Source organism: Ornithodoros turicata, chromosome 1 (genome assembly GCF_037126465.1).
Source record: "Ornithodoros turicata isolate Travis chromosome 1, ASM3712646v1, whole genome shotgun sequence".
Taxonomy (NCBI): Eukaryota; Metazoa; Arthropoda; class Arachnida; order Ixodida; family Argasidae; genus Ornithodoros; species Ornithodoros turicata.
The window spans coordinates 68,249,193-68,263,830 of NC_088201.1; the positions used below are offsets into that span (position 1 = coordinate 68,249,193).

At 44.2% G+C, this 14,638-nt stretch overlaps 1 protein-coding gene across 1 annotated transcript; it reads left to right on the plus strand.

Annotated features, from left to right (window-relative positions):
- Window positions 1–118: 118 nt before the first annotated feature.
- Window positions 119–14,242, plus strand: LOC135378360 (mRNA cap guanine-N7 methyltransferase-like). Its single transcript, XM_064611374.1, has 10 exons — window positions 119–295; window positions 385–511; window positions 2,411–2,542; window positions 5,331–5,455; window positions 7,637–7,821; window positions 8,137–8,301; window positions 9,981–10,098; window positions 11,040–11,162; window positions 11,226–11,259; window positions 13,920–14,242. The coding sequence occupies exons 1-10, from the start codon at window positions 251–253 to the stop codon at window positions 13,952–13,954; spliced, it is 1,089 nt and encodes a 362-aa protein (XP_064467444.1). The 5' UTR covers window positions 119–250; the 3' UTR covers window positions 13,955–14,242.
- Window positions 14,243–14,638: the final 396 nt, after the last annotated feature.

Sequence of the window (14,638 nt, forward strand, 5' to 3'; positions counted from 1 at the left end):
AAGTCGCCGAAAAGGCGTCTAAATTTTGTATCATATAATTTATATGTGCGTCAGATTTATTATGTTTTGTGCACTACTCTACAATTTGACCTTTTGAATTCGTGCTTTCAGATCGCAATCGGCATTAGCATTTGTTGTGCGCGAAAGGTGTTTTGTGCGTTTGCATATTTCGGGATGTAAAGGGTGGTCCTTGAAACAAGTTTGCCACATTTATGTCGTCTTGTTGGAGCTCCATACGTAATTAACGACCATGGCGTCTGCAATGCCCGAACCGAGTAAAGACGGAGCAGATGAGGTAACGTCAGGCTACCAGTGCACACGCTTGTGTTACGCGTACATCGTTTTGGTTGCCGGTACTCATTCTTTCACGTGTGATCCTTACAGCCTGGAATCGCACCGATTGTTCAAAATCACTACAACAGCCTGGAAAATGGAGGCCTGGAACAAAGACAACAAAGTCGTATTTTTCACATGCGAAACTTCAATAATTGGGTGAAGAGCATGTTGATACGTGAGTACAAGGCTGTTTTCGCTGTGGCTCTTGTAGTCCACGAATATTCCAACGACACAGTCATAAATTTACACACACTTATATAGTTGAAACTAAAACATCGTTGTAGTACGGCGCATACCCAGGTAGTACATGAGAGATTGACGCTAATGAAGACTCACAACGTGCTGTTTGGCACACGGTGGGGAACCTGCTGGTGATGAGCGCATTGCGAAGTGTGTGGAATTCAAAAAGCATATTGCTGCCGCTTCCCGACTATTTCCATCGGGAAGCGGCCGCCTTTAAAGTTCTGCATATACAGCTATACCGGGTGTTTCACGAAAATCCCGCGGCTGAATAATGCCTGAACAGGTGTCGCTATCGAAGAAATTTCTTTTTGGTAAAGATCCTTGGGACATCGGCCATGAACTGAGTAGTGAGCGGCTCATTTGCTTACGCTTACTAATTAGATAAACATCTTAACTTTTACTTTGCACGCTTACGAAACCTGTGTTTTATGCATCGGGACCTTCTGCAAAAAATATTTTTTAAAAAATGCATTGGTACTTAGTGATTTTTCCAAGTAATTAATCGGTTTCGGTTTACATATTTCTTGCGCGGAGCAGTGCACCAATGCGCTCTTCGGATCAGCTATCCGGCTGTCAATTTCATGTTCATCCGCCTGATTGACACAAGGGCTGGACGGAAGATAAGAAACAGCCGCAAGACCGCAGGAGACACTTTGGTGTTCCTTCTCCTTCTCTACACTCTTAAAAATGAACTTCACCACAGAGCACTATCGTAGCCAACCATCATTCCGGATGACAACGTTAACAACGTGGGAGGCGTACGCCTTTTTCTTTTTTTGTGCTGATGATGCCGTACATATGGACAAAAAGAAAGGCTCCACCCCCCACTCCACCCCTCTGGAGGCACGATACCCCCCCCCCCCCCCCAAAAGGTCGATTTCTGGGGACATTGCAGCATGCGCCACGTTGGGCATGAGTGAGTTTTGTCGAGGTATCGACATTACTATTTGCCTTGGGAAGTAACTTAGTTACAAGTAATCACTTACTGAGCAAGCAGTTAACCAGTACGGAACTGTAAATTGTAAGTATTTGCCAAAGAGCAACTTTCACATTGAATACCAATCTGAGGTAGGTGGTGAACAAAGATGCGACACGTTTCTGAAATTAGAGACACAACCACGAAATTTTAAAGTAATGAACTAGTTGCCATCTAGTTAGTCACTTTAGAATTCCCTGACTATCTCTGTAATTTCAGTAACTAGTCACACCATCGTTTACTTTATGAAGGCTCACAGTTTTGAAAATTGTTCGTACTCGACGATGCAAGAGCGGGGAACAATTTTGCTCTAGTTTTGCTTTGTCCAGTCAGGGACTGATATTCTTGGTGACAGCGGTATGTTGTTGTCAGCGTAGTTTCTGGTACCCTGTGCAGCTGTTAATAATTTATTTTGTTTGTCAAATGTTTGTGACATAGTCGGCCGAGAAAATTTGCACTGTTCTGTTCTGAGCAACATGTAATCAAATGGTACAGTGCTGGACAAAAGTTCACGGAACACGCTCCGGCGCATTCCTTCCTCAGAGTGCCACGCTAGCAGCGAATGGGACTGTAGTGACTTAGAGACATGTGCCTAGGTAACTCGGTCTCCTGTCTGCAAGTTCATACGGTACCATTTGCTGCTAGCATATCACTCTGAGGAAGGAATGCGCCGGAGTGTGGTCCGTGAACTTTTATCCAGCACTGTACACGTCACATGTGGGGCTGTGGGTCATGCTGTATGATAGGGTCTCCAACGTTTCTAGGCTGCAGATCCTAATTATCTCCGTGCGTAAACCGTCGCTGCTTTGCAGTATTGGAATGTTCAACAGCAATAACGTATTTCTGAAACTTCAGGCGATTTTATTAACAAGAGAAAGGAAGACAAGCCCGACGGAGACACGTTTACAGTGCTTGACCTGGGTGCTGGAAAAGGCGGAGATCTTCTCAAGTGGAAAAAGGGCGATATTTCCTACCTCGTCTGCGCTGGTAAGTGATTTTCTTAAATTATTTTTTTAAGGAAGGGGAGGATAGGGAAAATGACTTCGGTGAAAATGTGTGTTGATGGTTCAACCTGAGGTTCTGTTGAGAAGATGTATTAGGCAAGTCTTAATGGGGTTGCGACAGGTCATCCCAAGTTATCCCAGATAAATGTAAAAGACGGTGCTTTGCATCGATGTTAACCTCCATTGAAAGTTTCACAGCGTGGAGGGCAATGGAAATGAAGAAAATGGCCACCGCGAATACTGAAACTGAAGCTGGTCTGACTTCACAGACCTCAAGCCGCCAGTGAGGCACCGCATGAGAAGTCACGTGCTTACAGCTGCCAATGGGAGTAGACGCAACTCCGCAGTCTGTGATGTCTGCGCTTTGATCGGGAGTGCGTTCGAAGTCTTGTGTCTCGCTAAGTATGATGCGTAGAAGAATGATGATGGTGGTGATTTTTTTTAAAGTTTTTGTGGTGCATCGACAACAAAGGTCGTAATGCGCCAAAACATAAGTTAGGATGCAACTAGTTAAAAATAAATATGCTGTTTAATAAAAGCAGGTACAAATATCACTTTGGGAATGGGGCTGGGGTCCGTGGTGGCGCCACTCACCAAACACGGGCCTAAGCCAGTACCCCCTGTGGTGGGGTATAAGAATAATTATTTTTCCTCTGTATTCTGGCATGCCATACAATGCGTCCGTGATGTAATGAACCACATCTCTGAAAGTGTCCCAACCCCTTTAAAGGGGCTTTCGAAATTTCCTGAACACACCGTAAATTTTTTGCTGGAAATTGTTCTTCCTGTTGAGGAGCTTGCGCACCAGAAACGTTTTCCAAATTAAAGCGCGCCCTCTTTTAACCATGCGCAGTTGAAATCAACTCCGGTCTCCTCCTCCACGTTCCTCCTTCCTCTCGCTTCTTGACTACTACATGCGTGTTCCCGGAGCCTCCTTACCTTGGGTTTGCACATGGCTCACACGGTCATGGACGGTACCATGCGGTTCTGGTGACGTCCTTGGTTGCATAATCGGGCACACCGGTGACAGGGTCAAGTTTCGCCACATGATGCTGTTGCCGCCGCTCGCCGTGGTGCGTCACCAGGTGTATCAGCTTCGTATAACTTGGGTACTTCGTTTAAATCCTCTCACGAGAAGACCATTCACTTGCCGAACGTAGAACTTTGGTTGTGTGGAACAAAGAGATGGGAGGCAATCTAGCCAGTGCAGATGTGATGAGGGAAACAACATCTCCTTGAGTTTCAGAAGTAAGCACGGGGACACAGACTATGGCAACACTCAAAACTAGCAATCAGCAAACTTTGCTGGTTCGAGTCTGTCTTGTCTGTACCTTCCATGTTTTTCTGTGTTGCACTAGTCTCTGTCTCTGTGCGTACTCTTCAAACTCAGAGATGTTTCCCTCATTGCATCTTTCGTTGTGTGTTGAGGAATGTCCGTTATGTCAAACAAAAATGAGAAGAAAAGCATTTCATAGTCCCTTGAAGACCTGAGGAACCCTGCAACTTAAAGGAGTACAGAGGGCCATCAAAAACATTTTCAGATTAAGACGTCTGATGAAAGTGTGTGTGTCATTTTACCGAGTAGCACGAAAGGTTTTGATGTGTGCAATTTGTTTCCCAGAAAAAAACTATCATAAACATAGCTCCGCGTGTTCACCCTTAACTCGCCACTCCCGGTATAACGAGGAGGAGAAGGTATGATGCCACGTCACCGATGACGTTACAGGGTGAACTCGTACTGGTTTGCCGGTCAGTGGGGGTCAGCGCCCTGTCCCTTTGCCGCCATAAACCAGTTTTGCCAGTTCTCCCAGAGAATTGGGGATAGAAGGAGCGGCCGAATCATGACTGAGCCAGGGGCAAGGCTTTTTCAGAACCCCGAACAGCCGAGTAGCAGACAACATTTCTCTGGACCAATCAGCGAGCGTACCCCCTGTAGCGTCAGCGCGAGGTCCCAAGCAGATCACAGGCTGGTACTGCGCTCCACCGTCGTTACGCACGGTCGCTTTTTGCGGTGTACTTTAAATTCCATTTCTGCAATAATTATGACTCTGTGGTGTGAATTACTTCTCATAGTGCATCTTACTGGCCTACTTAACAGTTTTATAGGAAGAAAACAGGGTGTTAAAATGACTACTGTGCTACTTTAAGCTGAGGAGCAATAACCATATAGCGAATTTGCATTGTGTTTGTTAAGTTTGTTTTTGTCTCGCCTTCTCTCAGTCCTTTCTGAGTGGTGATCAGCTATAGTCACAATTTATGTAAACACGATGAACACGAATGTGCTTTCTGGATGATAGTGCCCGGATGTGTGTTTCGGATAGATTCCGTGTTATTGGCTAATTATTTTTATGTGGGTCTCGTACGGATGATGCCTATTCTAATTCTGGAGTAACTAACAGCGTGTGGTAACTTATGTGAGGAGGAACATATCTAAGGTGTTATATCAGATGCAACCTACAGTCTGGCATGCATTGAAAATTTTAGTCGGTATGGTTGTTCTATGTCACATTGGCCTTCATCCTCATATGAGTGAAAGCAGAGTGGCCAAACCTCATCAGAATTATCAGGTGACCCCGGGGTTGTGGGGTCATTCGCGGATCTGCAGTGAAAAATATGCGCTTCAAGGTTTAGGCTACCATCTGCTATGTGTAGTTAAGGTTCTGGCCTTTTAGCTACATCGCTTTTGTTCTTGTGTTGCATCTGAAACATGAAGTACTACGCTAAACCGTATGTGTCACTAGCGACTGAGCAACCAACTGGCCTTGTTTCAGACATTGCGGGAACATCGCTGCAGCATGCAGAAGAGAGGTATCGTGACATGGAAGGACGACATCGCAGACAGCGGGAAAGGGGAAGGATGTTCAAGGCAGAATTTATCGAAGCCGATTGTACAAAAGTGAGTCAGACCTGTTGTCTCTTACCACATCGTTGATAACCACCAGATCTTCTAGCGAAATGCTATCTAAAGATCAGAGATTACTGATTAGAGATCTACAATTTGACTGGCACTGTGAGTGCATTATGTTTTTTTTTCTTTCTTATTTCTTTTTTTAGTAGTCATGAAAAGCCTACAAACAAAGTAGGGATAAATGATTCTGCTTCCTGCACTCTGCATCAGGCTAAAGACTTTTCTCATGTAACAGATGGGCCAAGAGCTGTGGCCTCTTCGTAAATCGCAGGAAGAGAGATGTGTATGTGCTGTAATTTCTGACCAATAACTCACTCTGCACATAGCGTCACTCGCAGAAACGTGTCTTAAGTAACTCTACTATGCCACGAAGTTGCTGATGTCCTATTGGAACCCACAATCTGTTAATCAAAGCATGCTGACAGAAATAACCACCTGTAACACGCACTGCCGTATGGGGAGCGGTACTGATGCCAAATTCTACCATAGAACATGCATGTTATATGCTGGAAATTACAGTGTGGTTTGTTGACTGTGTAATCCATCTTGTTGTTTGAAATGTTTCTGAAATTAAAAAAAAAAAAAAACTCTGAACTTAGTTGGGACAAATCCACTATGAATGACCTTGTAAAAGCTGGGCACTACAGTTGTTCTGTCATCAAGTTCACCTTCAGAGCTGTTTCACGATGCCCAGTTCTGGATACCCATTTGAATATATAGTGGGACAGCATTAGCATGCCAGTTTTCAATCCATCTCACTAGAGAACACAAAACTGTGCAACTGCAAGTACAAGAATCAGCTTTCTTAAAGGGGTTGAGAAACCATATGCAACCCACTAAATGTATGGCTGTTGTGGAATTGTTCCACGAAGTGTTTCCACCTGTGGAGTTTAGTATACGTGCCCTGAGGACATGCACAGCGGGAAGACTGACACCTGACTGACTGATATTAGTAATGCATTAGTAATGTCATTACTTTAATAAAGTAACAGCATTACTCTGGCATTACATTTATGTGTTTAATGCATAAACCTCCAACATGCCACGCATAATTTTTCTACCTTGTTTCCTTGCTATTGGCAATAGCCACCCGAATATTCCCGAAAACAGTGCCAGGAAATTCCTGCAGAGACAGGACTAGTAGGCAAAACCTATAGATAAAATTTGTTGACCGTAGCCTTTTTCTTTTCTTTTTTTTCAGTACAACATGCAGTGCAATACATATTGAAGATCTTGTTTTCAAGACAGTGTGTGGTTCCTATATCTGCTTACAATTGTACAAAGTGGGTAGCAGTTAGCTGCTGTTTTCATTTTAATGAATGAAGTGAAAACAACTTCTGTTGATCGAAGGGCATAGACATTGGCATTGCATGGTAGTTACCCGGTGGGAAATCTCATAGAAAAGACAATGGTCCCTCTGAAATCCCTTTCATGTGAATTCTGTGCTCTGGCATAATTATTTGCATGATATTGGGATACACGATGAAACATGTGGTAACAGTGGAAAGCTGTGCAAGTTGGTGAGGCATAATTCAACATCAAAGGCAGTGCACACAGAACACACGAAACAGACTGACTTTAGCTGAGTTTAGATGCTATAGCTTCATGCTGAGTGTGCTTCTTCTTCAGCATTTTACGGACACCATTTGCAGTTGCTCTGTGGCTGCAGACCTTTAGAAGTTGCACAGCATTTAACATTGTGGATGTCCAGGTGCATGGGTCGCTCGTATGCCATTCTGTCTGAACCTGTCTTGTACATTCCTGACCTTTTTTTGTATCTGCACTGCCTGACTTCCTGCACAGTTGTGGTCCCCTGATCATTTGGCTGCAGCATCACTGATACACTTGAAACCCATAGCCATCAATAGCTTCCACTTGTTCATAGTAACCTCCTTTGCAAGAGGTAGAAAAGTACCTATGCTGATACTGAATGGCCACAGTAATTTGTTCGATTCACTTCCGTCGCTCAGATATTTAGGTTGAGTTTACGGAGCAATATAACCTACACTGCTTTTGAGCATTCTGTACAGGTGGTGAGTATGGCAGATGTCTGGCGTAAAGTATCATTGGGGAGGTTCAGTATCAGCCGTTGCTTATATATGTACCTGGACTATGGATAGGCAGAACATATGCTGTACACATGCTTTCTGTCTTATTCATTTGGCACAGGTACTACTGGCAGAGCGCTATAAACGTGGAGAAGCAATGCAGTTTGACCTGGTTAGCTGCCAATTCACCCTGCATTACAGCTTCGAGTCACTGCCCCAGGCTCAGTGCATGTTGCGCAACGCAGCCGATTGTCTTCTGCCTGGCGGCTTCTTCATTGGAACTACACCCGATGCCTATGACCTTGTGTATGTACAAAGATTCAAAGTCTCAAAGAAAGTAGCGGTACTGCTTCTCATCATTGAATCACGCTTACCTGAGGAGTTGCAAGCTTGTGTATGGTGGGTGGGCTGCTTTGGCAGGCTCTTGTACGTGCAAAATCTTTGTGGAGGATGCTTTTACGAACATATATCTCACAGCATACTGCCATAGTAAAATGCTGGGAAGTCCTCAAGATAGCTGCACTCTTAAAACTCTGGTTTTTGGAGTGTGGAGTAATATAGCCCGGAGTGCACAGTTTTTTGCTCAAGGTGATGTAAACGCCCTGCTTTACTGTATTACAGGCGCCGTGTGCAAGAGTCAGATGGGCTAAGCTTTGGCAATGACGTGTTCTCGGTGACCTTCCAGAACAAGGAAGAGTTTCCGCTCTTTGGTGCCCGGTATGACTTCCACCTGGAGGGTGTGGTGGACTGCCCAGAGTTTCTGGTTCATATTGACTTACTCAAAGAGTAAGCGGACTTCTGTATTTGTTTATTGCGAAAATCGTACTAATGCAGAATACGTTTCCATGATGGACCGGTGGATCGCGAGACTTACGAGCCTTCTACGAGATAATGTTCCACACCCTCTCTGACAGGAAACATCTGTGACTGTTGCGTCTCCTATGTTCTCTCCCCCCGTCACCTGTTTCTGGCATTACACCGTTTATGTGCCGGTTTATGTGTTCCACATAGCAGAATTGAGTACCTGAGCCACGAAAACAGTACAAAGGACGTGGTTTAATTATTTGCTCCTTGGGAGTTGTGCCCAGAAAATAAACTTGTATACGCACTGAGAAGTCATGTCACGTGGGATTGTGGCATTAAGATCCCGAGGCAATACCCATCCCAACGCATGTCTAGTAACTTCACCAAAAAATACAGATGCATAACGAAGGATTTCCAGTGTCTCAATTCTCAAGCACTCGTCTCACAGCTTCAGTGAATATGAGAGTTTCGATTATTCTTTGAGGCTCTATGTTACAACACATAATGGGAATATAATGGACCAGAAAAGTGCACTTTCTTGCATTAAAGGAACAAGGAGTACCTATCCATCAAACAGTCTGTCAGGAGCCACCATGCACAATATTTTTGCTGTGTGGTGTATTTATCTGCCTCCGCTACTGCTGTGGCACTTCAGCCGCACCTGTCTATGTCTCACGTCACCTGATCAGCTTCCCTGTGAGAACAGAGAATGTACAGTGTGTTCAGAGAAACAAAGAAAGTGACTGGACCGTTGTCCAATCAGTGCCACGGCTTCGTTCTTGAACGTGGACAAAAGATCAGGTGTGAATAGGACCAAATAACATGTATCTGTTAAAGACTGTAGCCAGTTGTCTGGTGCATTTTATTTGTACGTTATAAGACTGTAAATACATGTTATATTCTTGCTTCTCTTGTGTTATTACACTAGATCCAGTGCCGTGATGCCAAATGATTGTGTTTTAAAAGAGAAGTCGCGGGACCCGTAGGAATGAGATCAGCAGTGTACTTATTCCATATTATAAAAGCACGATGACTGAACTGTCTTTACGGAAAATATCAACAAATTTGAGATTGGCCTTTTTGTGAAAAGCACGCCACTGAAAACAGTGATTTTCTCGTAGCCCTTGATTGATGCGTAGGGATACCTGAAGGTAACGGAATGCATTATAGTACGTGTACATTGAATGAAAGAACAAAGTATGTTATATTTCTTCTAGAAACAGTTGTGCTAAAACCAGAGCCGTGGCACCCACATAATATTGCTGTGAATTTGCATTTAAATAGGCACGATGTAGCATTTTCAGAATATTTTCTACACTACTCGAAATATGTAGTTTGTCAGGACCGAAGAGTACCATACCTTTTGTCACGAGGAAAATTACTGCTTCAGGGAGGAAGCCCATTTCAAAGTTCTAGTACCTCAAAGCGAGAAAAAAAATAAGCCAGTGACATAACATCCATTCACTTGAAGCCGCCTGGACTGAGAACAAGCTGTTGCAGAGTCCTGGTAGTCTGGCTTGTTTTCCTTCTCATTATGCGCAGAATAAAAAATATTTTTTTAGCAAAAATAAAAAAATATGACCGGCAACGATTTGTTGATTACCAATGAATCTACCCACTAACTAGTTTATATTTTTAACTGTGCCTTTTCTGCTTGCCAGGTTGGCACGTGGCTATGGCATGGAACTGGTGTACAAGAAACGTTTTGAAGATTTTTTTGACCAGTTCAAAGAAGATTCTGAAGGGAGGATGCTGCTTCGTAAAATGCAGGCATTAGAGGCGAGGGAACCCTTTCATTAAATTTTGTTCTTTCCATTATGGTTACTGCTGTTTTGTCATTGTCGAACAGCATTGAAAATACTTTCCTTGAAGGTTACACAATGGAAACTGCCTTGATAGTGTTTTGAAATTTACGCTTTCCTCTCGAGCGCCGTCCTCAATGTTAGTCCTCTATATTTTGTGCATGTGAATAGCAATGCCACTGTAATGCACAGAGGTTGGCACTTGCGACTCTCGCCCACTTATCTCTTGCTCTGTAATGGTCACTCACTCCCCGCTCAGCTCTCCACTTCCTCACTCGTGCTCAGCCCAGCTCTCTGGATGCACACAATTTGCCCGTACACACTTGCTTCCTGAGTGAGGCCACACATGCCTGCTGTTCACTGTTGGCGCGCGTCCTTTCCCTGAGCTCCTTATCTTCTTGAGCCGCTATGAATGAAGCTCAGTCCTGAGTCATGTTCACTCATGCTCACTTGCTCACACACTCGTGCTCAGCTCATGGCGCATTTGTAGACCCTTGCAATTTCAGTGTTTATGTTGTTTTTTCTAAATCGGGAGGGGGGAGTAAAAACCGAGTTTTATTTCAGAAGCTGTAAAGTACGGTAAAATCAGGCACTACCAGGTGGAGGAACCGAACACACTTAGTGTTTTGCAGTGCCTGCATTCGTTGCTGAAATTGTACTGTGGCAACTTCATTTTGGGAGATTTTCGGGTTTTACTTTAACTAACGATGGCGCAAATCGGGGGAAGTAAAAACTGGTTTTACCTGAAAGCACAAGGCTGTAAGCATCACTTAAGTCCACTCATGCTCAGCTCTTTGACCATGATAAACATGAGAGAGCATGCTCATAACCAAGTTTTACTGAGGTATGGTAATGCACCTGGGCATGAAGCTTTCACTGCATTGAACTGCCTCCCTTTTGTTTGAAACACCTCTTTAGACATACCCCCCTGGGAGGGACTGTGCTTCAGTGGGCAACGTTCCGCAAGATTATGAATATGCTGCCCAGGAAGTGGAAAGGTTAAAGGGGGAGGCGGAAGGCCACAATGATAAAGTCCAAGTGGTAAGTGTAGCATGCCTATCTTATATACAGAGAGTAGATCTCATTTGTTAATTTTCTTTTTAGGGAACTCTGTCCAAGGCAGAATGGGAAGCACTAAGTAAGTTGTCCTTCTTTTCTTTTTTTATCATCCCATTAAATGCTCCGCCATACCCATGTAACAGGACAATGACATTTTAGCTGTTAGCACATCATTGACAAGCGATCTCACGAGCAATCTACATGCATAGACTCTAGGTGGGTTGACACACTGAAAACAGCTATAATAAAATGTACAGGTTTGCTCTTTCACAAATAGAGTAGTCTGTAGTAGTCTTTACAATTAAACTAAGGTGGAAAGATACAGCACAGAATGCACGTATGTGAAAGCCAAGAGCTGTCATGATAAGTAACCTTTTGTATGTGGTTTCAGCTGTCCACTGTGTATTCACATTTCACTGCTGCTATAAACGTAAAAGGCAAAAGGTTTACGTGTATATGTTAGGACTGGAATGGAGGGGGCAATATTGGGAGGAGTTTTCCCTGTCTTTAGCCCTCTCTCTTCATGAGGCTGTGGGTATGCTGGTGCCACATATCAGTGCAGTATTCTATGATCCTTTGTAATCTGTTTGTATTAAAGTTTGTTACAAATGCAACAAATCTGGCAGTGAGGTTGGAATGATATGCCATGGTATCTGGCATCGTAGAACTGAAAAGAAAAACTGCCATGAGCCGGCGTTCACACTGGGCAACTTTTCCCAGCAACTCGAACCAACATCTTATGACCACTTTTGAGTCCGTGTTTACGTGTAGCAATTCAGTAGGTCCACCCACAAGCAACCTTACGGCGACCAAAGAATGTGGGTTCGAATCGAACTGGTGGAGTCTTTTCTTTAGCTGCTGTTTGTCAAATTTTAGTCAGTTTTTTTGCGTGAATAGATCATTATTATCTTTAAAAAATGGCAGTTGACATGTTTTTGGGACGTTAGTAAAAAAAAAAGAAGTTATTTCTCAGCTGGCCTTGCAGGATTTGAACCCATGAATCTACGAATGAAATCCACCACGCCATCGGGAGTCACGTGGCAATGCTCCCCTCGCTGATTGGCCGGTGCGCAAGCAACTTCTCAAGTTTTCGTTTTGGAAGCGATTGCGAGCAACTCGAGTTTGTGGAGGTTGCCAGTGTTGGCTGACTGCCAGCAACTCGAAAATTGCTCATAGCTGCTGCGAAAAGTTGCCCCGTGTGAACGCTGCCTGACACAACCTCTCATCGCGGCACCCTCCCGTTCGACGTATCGGTAGAAGCATAGGTCGATCGTTGCGTTAGTCATTTCTCTTGGAAAACAGACCACGGGCCATTGGTTGGCTTGCCCAAGAGAACAAAGCAATTCAGGCAGTCAGTCAGTCAAAGAAAGTCAAACAAGGTCAGCTGCAGCCCTGTTGGGGCCACCTCCAAGCACTCACAGTTGATGGGGGACTCATCCTGTGAGGTGATCCGATGGTCATTCCTCGGGTGGCAAAGGCATTCCGGTCAGAATTGCACGAAACACACCTCAAAACGAACTCTAGTAAGGCACTTGCAAGGACACTAATGTTGTAGCCAGGTATCGACTACTCCGTCAATGTGAACTGTGCGAACAGGCGGCAGAGATGGCACAGTCAAAAGAACCACCCAGTTGGCCAGCAACTACACAACCATATGGACAACGCTGGTCCCTTGGAAGGCAAAGTGATCCTTGCTGCTGTGGACAGGATTGAAGCCATTCTTTCTTCTGCATCCACTACGTCAACAGTGGAACATCTGCGTACAATTTTTGCCCGTTTTGGTCTACCACTGCGTTTGTTGTTGGACAATGGCACGTCACTCACAGGGGCAGAGTTCCAGGAATTCACATAGAAGAACGACATTCGGCACATGTGAACTGCACCGTACGGGCCACAGTCGAATGGGTTGGCTGAGAGGACAGTTCGCACTGTGAATGAGAAGGCCTGAAACGCACAACAGGGGGAAGCCTTACTACAAGGTCCGCACGGTGGTTATGCTTCCACCACAGAACAGAGTTGCTGGCGGGTCTACTGCTCTCCAACCAGCCCAAAAGAAGACCAGACATTGCCATGATGAAAGTCCAAGAACGTTCAAATGGGAAGCAAGATTCATCTGGCAATCTCCATCACGGGGCTTTGTTCCACTGTTGCGTGTACACGCGTCCATTAATATGCATGTGGTGTCATGATGCTGGAGCTGGCTCAGTGCAGCCAGCACCAAAAAGGGCCAAGTTCGTTTTCGACTATTCATGTGTAAGTTACTTTAAGAAATAACAATGTTAGTAACCACATTAAAGTTACTTAGCTGCAATACAGTTACTTTTCTAGGATCGAAATCAGTATGAACACAACATTCAAAACTGTACTGTCATGCTTGCTGTACTTGTACATACTGTCAAGCACAGTTACATCACATTTTTGTTACATTTATGTGGTAGTTGTCTTTTGTAGTTACCACCAGTAAGCTTCCATCACATCAGTCCAAACACATCCCTTCCACATGAAATTTGTCACCGTAATTGGTTACTGCGAAAAGTAACTACTAGTTACGGTTACAAGCCACCTACGGCACAAGACTGTTTCGAAGATTGCACAATATGTCGCAGTTGTTCTCTTACAATCCTGAGCTGGCAGCTAGACGTGAACTGAACAGAAACGAAGTTACATCCTAAGACGTCGTGACTAGAAAAATATACTCTTTTGCATCTAAGCTACATGTCAGTTCATTTCTCATTTCAGGTATCTACATAGTGTTCGCATTTCAAAAGAAATAAGGACGACAGAAGGCAGTGTGCTCCTCATACATCTCTCATGTACTTCGGATCATCATCTTCTGTGAAGCCATTGATAGACATAATTTGACATCAGCGTTTTCTTGTCCACTTTCCTTTTATACTCATGGACTGGATAGTGGCTGTGTAATGCTTTCAAACAAGACTTGTGGCACGAAATTTCACGGTGCAAAAATTCCTCCATCAAGATCGTGGTTGCTGTCCTTGCAGAAGCGACAGTCGCATGTTGTGATGTGTACCTCTATGTACTATAAAGGATGCTCTCGTAGAGTATGTTGTGACTGCCTGCAATATGCTTAAAGGGGGGCTTCGGAACCAAATGGATTTCAGGCTTGCGGTATTCCCACAATCATTTACACGAATGGAACACAGTTGTGAGATATCTCACTTGAAAACAAAGGTGGAATCATAAAAACTACATTCAAAATTTGAAAAAGTCTGGCTCCCACCGAAGGTCGATGGAAGTGTACTTCTTCCTTTCTCTGCTCGAACCGACGTCACCGTGCATTAGTCATACCATTCCTGCGCTGTTTTTTCACTCTCAGAGAAGCAGACCGTTGTTTCTTTCCATCTGTGTGATCTGAACCACAGTCTTCCTTAATTGTTTTGTTCCGGGAACATAACGCAGTGGCTACAACCGGCGTGGTATACTACTTGTCCGCTACA